Here is a 7,240-nt window from a genome sequence, read left to right on the forward strand (position 1 = left end):
GAAGGAATCGGGAACGGAGAAAGCTGCTACAGCCGGCGGGGGCGCGGCCAAGACGAGGGCGTGGTTATGCAAATATCAGCGCGATTATACAAATACACAGCGATCTCGCGCGGTGGTTTGTGGGAGCAGATTAGCGTGGTTATGCAAAATACAGAGTTCAGAGCACGCGGTGACTTGTGGGAACGGTGGGCGGGGTTATGCAAATACACACAGCCTCACGCGCGGTTGTTTATGGGAGCGGGAGCGGGGAATTGGAGGTTGGGATGGATCCCGTTCCAAAGGCTGGACTGGTCCGAGTGCAGCTCACAGGAGCTGCTGATCCCCTGAAGGGCTCCTGGGATGCTGAGTGAACACCTGAGGGGATGCTTGGAGCCAAATTTATCCCCTCTGGGAGCTCAGAGCACAAAGTACCCAGTTCAGCAATCCCAGAAGGGTTGTTGGATGYATTCCTCCATCAAAAATGGCAAAGTGAGAACCATTCCAACCTGCATCCAGCCTTTTGGGCTGCTCAGGAGCAGCAGGAGCAGCGCTGAGCAGGGAGGAAATACCAGAGAGTCTGGAGGGAGAAAACACACAGAGTGCAGGGAATTCCTGCCAGCCGGTGGTTCCCACCACTCCAGAGCAGCCAAAAAGCCCAGAAAGCATTGAGATGAGGAGGAGAAAAAACCACGGGGGTGTTTACCTGGATCTCCTTCAGGTCTTTGTCACACAGGTTCTGCAGGGGGTCAATAAAGTTTTGTTTGACTTCGATGTCCAGCGAGTCCTTCACCTCGGCCAAGCGTTTCATGGATTCGCCGGCGTCGAGGAGCGCGTCCCCTTTGGGGAGAGGAGCAGGGAGAGGGAGGAGGGAATTAAACAGAACTGCAGGAAGGTGCTGTGTGCCAGAATTGTGGGATGGTTTGGGTTGGAAGGACCTTAAAACCTTAAAACCCATCCGGTCCCACCTTCCACTGTCCCAGGTTGGTCCAAACCTTCTCCAACCCAGCTTTGGGCACTCCCAGAACTCAGAGTCATTCACTGCAACACTCAAGCCAGACTTGCAGCAATCCAGAACTGGCATTTTAGTGCAAACATTTCTAGATTGAATTATTCCTGTGCAGCTTTGGCAAAACAACCACTGCCAGCAGGAAAATATAGGAGTGAGAGAGAGGAGCAAGGGAAAACATCTCTCCACTGTCCAGCTGGAAAAATCGATACGCCAGGAGTGTTCTTTCAATTGTAATAACTCTGAAAACCCTGGACGGGAGGGATGGAGCCCTCAGTGATGCTTTAAGGAGGTTATTAAGGAAATAAAGTTTGGTGTGTGCTCCTAAAAGCTTCCTTCCCTTGCTCTCCTCGCTCCCTGCAAGCCAGGATCGATGCAGAGCTCAGAGCTGGCCAGGGACGCTCTCCAAAATCCTCASTCAGTCCCAAAAGCAGCCAAAAAAGAGGTTTTTAATTTAATCCTCCCTGGGCTGGCAGAGCCAGCTGTGCTGCCCCGTCACGTGTGCTGGCTGAGCTTTCAGGGGATTCAAATTGATGTCACCAAAAGGATTCACTCCCTCCTCCCTGCCAGCCACACGTGGCTACGAGGAGCAGCTTTTTTGGCTTCAGTTTCCCCAAGGTTTGGGTTGGAAGGGATCCTTCAGGACAGTGCAAAGCTCCTGATCTGCTCTGTCCCGTTCCCACTTGGCTGCTCAGCTCACAGGGAAGGGTTGTGATTTTATGTGCAAATGTATCTGGGTGTTTAATTGAAGAAAGTGGGTTTGGGTCCAGGATAGCTGGGATGGCAGAATAATAGAATGGAAGGGTTTGGGATGGAAGGAGCTCAAAACTCATGGAATTCCACCCCWTCCCACTATCCCAGGGTGCTCCAGCCTGGCCTTGGAAACTTCCAGGGATGSAGRGACAGCCACAGCYTCACAATCATTGSACATTTTTCCAAAATCCTTAAATCCACACCCTTTCACTTTGCACGCKCTCACCCATAAGTCCCATTTAAACCCTTCCAGCACCATTCAGCGCCCCCCAAACCCTTCCAGGATTTAGACTGACCCTTGGGAATAAAACAGGAACCTCCCCACGTTCCTGGTGACACTCACCAAAGTTGGAATCCTCTCCCAGCTCCTTCCCATAGCGGATCATGCTCTCCCCCAGCAGCCCCTCGGACTGGGGGTAACCGGGGTTCTTCACCTGCCCACGGATCTTGGACATGGTGTTGAGCATGGTCAGCTTGGCTCTGGAAGCTGCCAAAAAAACAACCTCAGCCACGTTTGCATTCCCTCAGGGGTTTGATTTTTTTTTTCCCTCCCTGCTCCACTCGAAGCCAAGAGGTTCTGTTGTGTCCATCCCCCAGAAATATCTCTCGATGTACGAGGATTCTTTTCCAAGACACGAAGCAAAAATAGCTCACCCCAGGGAAGGCCAAAGGAGTTTCCCCAGCCCTCCCAGAGTCCCTGGAGAKCTTTATGGAGCAGCTGGCTGGAAAAATGTGGGGCTGACAGAGCCTTCCCAGCCCAYAAAGTGCAATTTTCCTGGAAATTCCAAGAAAAACAGGTCCCTTTAGGGTTTTTTCAAGGTCAGAGACAAAGCATGCATCTGCTCTTTCCCTGCTCCACAACCTGGATTTAGGCCACGAGGGGTATTTAGATTTCCACCTGATCCAAACTTGGAGCAAAAAAGGATCTCCCTGAAATCCCTGGAAAACTGGGAAGGGCCTCACCTGGGTTGGGCTGGAGGTACTCGATGGTTCTGGTCAGAACTTCTGTGACAGCTTTGCTGGTCAGGTCCACTTTCTGCAGGAGAGAGCCCGGTGAGGATCAGCTCAGGGCTTCAGCCAATCCCACAGGAGCCACGGGGTGATTTTTAGGGGATTTTCTGGTTCCTCACTCACCTTTTCCATCTCCTTGAAGTCATCRTCTAACTTGGTCCCTTCGGCCCCTCCGACCTTCTCGCTGACCAGCTGTGGAGAGAGGAGGGAGGAGAATCAGGAATTTATTTTATTGCTTCCACCTCATGGAGAGAAARGAAACGTCCCTGGCAGAGAAAGAAAAAGGGGATGGTCCCCACAGCACTTGAAAGAGGAAGGAGGTGGCAGGAACAGCCTAAAATCCCTCAAAAAGACCCCAAAACCCCTTAAAAATACCTCAAAAATAACTCAAAATACCTCAAAAATAACTCAAAACCCCTCAAAAATACCTCAAAAATACCTCAAAAATAACTCAAAATCCCTCAAAAAGACCTCAAAACCCCTTAAAAAAATCCCAAATATCTCCCAGCACCCCAAGCACGGCTCAGTCAGGGTGTTCCTCACCCATCAGGAGCTGCTCAAATCCCAGCCCACGGCTCCAACTCCAACGCCTGCTGGAAAAAACGAGCAGCACAAACGTCTCTCAGCTCCTCTTGGAGCCAAGGATTKGATTTCACACCCAGGAAAATCCAAGAAAACAGGGAAGGAACATGGCAGCCAGAACAGAACAGCCTGGGAGAGCAGGAATTGCTGGGGATTGGGATGARGGGATGGAATTCTGGGTCAGAGATGGTGGACGAGATGGGAAATCAGAGCTCCTTTGGGATATTTGTGGGAATGTCCTAAATCCTGTTGGGATCACTCGGTCCAAGAATGGTCCCAGTCCCTAATCTGAACCAAAACCTGCCCAGGGATAATGAATGCAMCAATTAATCCACCCTAAATTGACCTTTCCCACAGCCCAAATATAGGAATGGTCCAATCCCAGGCCCACAACGGGGGAAGAAGCAGCACCTGGGGTGCAAGAAAAAAAAATGAAATGAGAATTGGCCAAAACTGGAATTGTGGAATGGCCTTGAACCAAACCCGAAACCTAAGCCTGAACCTAACTCTAACCCTAACTTAACCCTAAACCCAGAGCCTAAATCCTAACCCTTATACCTAACGCTAAACCTACTTTTTGCTGTGCAAACCTAACCTTAACCCAAACCCTAACCAAACCCTAAACCTAACTCAACCCCAGTAGAAATTGCTGCATTTTCCCACTGTCAGTGAGGAAGGATTTTGTTAGGGTTTCTGGTTGAGGTAAGGGTAGGGAAAAGGCTGTGGGTAGTAGCCCTACTTTTTGCTGAGCAACCCTAACCCTAAACCCAAACCCTAACCCAAAACCCTAACGCTAAACCAAATCCTTACTATAGGCCTAACCCTAACCCTGAACCCTAAACCATAACTCTGAACCCTAAACCCTAACCCTAACCTTAACCCCTAACCCTAAACCTTAACCCCTAACCCTAAACCTTAACCCTTAACCCTAAACTAACTCTAAATCCTAACCCTAAATTTTTTTGGTTGGGAAAGAGTCCAGGATCATTGAGCCTGAGCACAAACCCACCATGTTCACCGCTAACTCACGTCCCCAAATGCCACATCCACCCCATTTTCGGACTCCCCAGGGATGGGGACTCCCCCCATCCATGCCTGGCCACCCCTTCCATGAAGAATTTTTCCCAGATTTCCAATCTAAACCTTCCCTGGTGCAACTCGAGGYCATTTCCYCTCGTTCTGGGAGCAGAGCCCGACCCTCACCCGGCTCCACCCTCCCTCAGGGAGTTGTGCAGAGCAATCAGWGATGATTTTGCCCCAAAAAACAGCAAATTCCTCATCCAGACATCCCAARTGGTGTGGGAAAAGCTGGCACGGGCTGCCAGGGCTCCAAACATTGCCAGGATTCCTCGTGGTTGTGCTGAAAACTCCCCATCTGAAGGAACAATCGGGTTTGTTTACTCCGACTKCAAATATTTGATTTTATCGAGGTTTTCTTCCTCTGGAACACTGCTGCTCCCGTGGGGATATGAGATGGGGTTGGATGGGTTTTTGAGGAAGAGGGGGAGGGAATCTTTAGGAATTATTTGGGGTTTGGGAAAAGTTGGAGATACCACAGCAGCTCTACTGGGAAGGGGAGGGAAAAGGGGAAAAGGGGAAAGGGGAAAGGGGAAAGGTGAAAGGGAAAATGGGAATAGGGGGAAAGGGAAGAGGGAAGAGGGAAAAGGAGAAAGGGGAAGGGGAAAGAGGAAAGGGGAAAGGAAAGGGAAAGGGGAAAAGGGAAGAGGGGAAAGGGAAAAAGAGGAAAGGGAAAAGGGAAGAGGGAAAGAGGGGAAAGGGGGAAAAGGGAAAGGGAAAGGGAAGAGGGAAAAGGAAAAGGGGAACGGGAAAAGGGAAGGGGAAAAGGGAATAAGGGGAAAAGGGAAAGGGGAAAAGGGAAAAGGGATGCGAAAAGAAAGGAAAAAGACACAGGAAAGGATGGAAAGCTCTGCTGGTTTTCCCCAGCTCTAGATTTAACCCCCTGCCAAGGCACACGAGCACAGCCAGAGCCAGAGGATGGCCAATCCCTGTCCCCATTCCCTGCTCCAGCCCTGCAAGGGACATCCCCACCCCGAGCTGCTGCAGATGGAGGAGCCACCCAAGCGTGATTTCCTGCTCTCCTCTCCTTTCCTCTCCTCTCTTTTCCTCCCCAGCCTGGCAGAAATGCCAGCAGGCAGTGCCAACCTGCCAGGACAGGCTCAGCAGGGCACACCCTGGCCCCTGCCAAGAATCCCACACCCTGCACGGGATCCCAAGGCAGCTCCAGACCTGGGAAAGGTGCAGGCAATCCCAAACTCTTCCATTCCCATTTTTCTCCCCGGATTTGAGGCGTGGGAAGCCGTAAATAACCCCTGAGAGGCCTCTGCTTTGAGGGGCCCCCGTGCCAGAATCCATTCTGGAGGCTCCACACCCTCTGGAGAGCCCAGAGCAGCAAAAGAGGCAAAACCCCCTCATTTCCAGACTGATTTAATCCTCCTTTTGACATCCAAGCAATGCCCTGCTGGGAGGGAATAATAAGATTGAGGTTCTGTCCCTGCTGGCTCTAATTAAAGTGGAAGAAGAGGAGGAGGGWCCCAAATATCCCCAGGTCCCAAATCCATCAGGGAGGGAGATAAATCAACGCAGACCCCACAGATACAAGGATCACCAGCTCCTGGTTCAACCTGGCCAACAGGAGCCAGATTTCCCAAGGAAATTCCCATTGGGAATCCCACCCTGCTGCCCTCAAAAGGAAATCTGGGAAATTTGGGAAGGGGATGGGTGCTTTCCTCTGGGAGCACAAACTGGGATCTCATCCTTTGATCCACCCATACATTCCAGGAAGGAGAGAAGGAAAGAGGGAGGGAGGGAGGGAATTTTGGAATGAATTTTGAATTTTGGAAGGAATTTCGGAAGGAATTTTGGAAGGAAGGAAGGAAGAATCACAGAATCACACACAATCACACAAAATCTCACAGAATCACAGAATCACCAGGGTTGAAAGAGACTTTCAAGATCTTCGAGTCCAATCCATGCCCTGACACCTCAACCACAGCTCCAAGAGCCACATCCAATCTTTTTTTTAAAACACCCACGGATGGTGACTCCACCATCTCCCAGGCAGATCATTCCAGTGCTTTATCACTCTTCCTGTAAAAAAAAAAAAATTCCTAATATCTAACCTAATATCTAACCAGTTCCAGGGGCTGCTACAGGCAGAGCTGGGAGAAAAAAACCCCAAAAAATAGTGATTTTTGTGCTGCTCCATCAGCAAAATCCCTGATAATCTYGGGAAGGTGCCACCAGCCAAACTTCCCCAGTTGAGGAGCTCCTGGAAAGCTGAAAAATTCCAGCACATCCACCCTGAAGGTCTCATCTGCCCAGCTCAGGGATGTGGGAGCTGAAATCCGTGTTCTTTCCTGCTAATCAGCAGCTTCCCCATGGGATTTCCCAGACCTCATTTGGATATTTTGYTCTCCAGCCTTTAAATATTTTAAAGCGGAAAATTATCCCTAATTCCCTCAGCTTCAAAGAAGCAAAACACACCAAGAAAAACCCAAAAAAATCACTTTTTTTTTTTTTTGAAATGTGCTTTCTTTTTTTTCCTCCATCACAGTCAGCCCTATTTATAACACATCAAACATTTGCCATCCTTGCAATCAAAACAGTTCCCTACAGTCGACTGAAAAATCTGATTTCTCCAGACTCTGGGGTATCAAAGCTTTTCCTCTTCCTCCCCTCCACCCTCCCAACAGTTCCCTGTAGGAAATAAAAATCAAAACCCATGGAAAAAAGGGGTGGGAATGTTCTGAACCCCAGCACAGACACGGAGGAGGAGGAGTTCAGGAAAATCAGGGTTAACTGGGATTGCTGGTGCCCAGTTCCAGCCCAGCAGCACAGATTTGTGGGATGCTGTGTAAAACCTAAATAGAGCCACCTCCAGCTCTCCAG

General features: G+C 50.0%; 1 protein-coding gene across 2 annotated transcripts in view; it reads right to left on the reverse strand.

Annotated features, from left to right (window-relative positions):
* Positions 1–7,240, reverse strand: part of SH3GL1 (SH3 domain containing GRB2 like 1, endophilin A2) — a 27,302-nt gene that overhangs the window by 7,886 nt on the left and 12,176 nt on the right. For both annotated transcript variants that reach the window (XM_057386754.1, XM_057386753.1), the window contains exons 2-5: positions 2,873–2,941; positions 2,702–2,774; positions 2,082–2,225; positions 683–816 (exon numbers count right to left, since the gene is read on the reverse strand). In XM_057386754.1, the coding sequence (XP_057242737.1) occupies positions 683–816; positions 2,082–2,225; positions 2,702–2,774; positions 2,873–2,941 (420 nt within the window). The remainder of the gene's footprint in view (positions 1–682; positions 817–2,081; positions 2,226–2,701; positions 2,775–2,872; positions 2,942–7,240) is intronic.

Source organism: Malurus melanocephalus, unplaced genomic scaffold (assembly GCF_030028575.1).
Source record: "Malurus melanocephalus ecotype Western Australia unplaced genomic scaffold, MMel_1.1 scaffold_1046, whole genome shotgun sequence".
Classification (NCBI taxonomy): Eukaryota; Metazoa; Chordata; class Aves; order Passeriformes; family Maluridae; genus Malurus; species Malurus melanocephalus.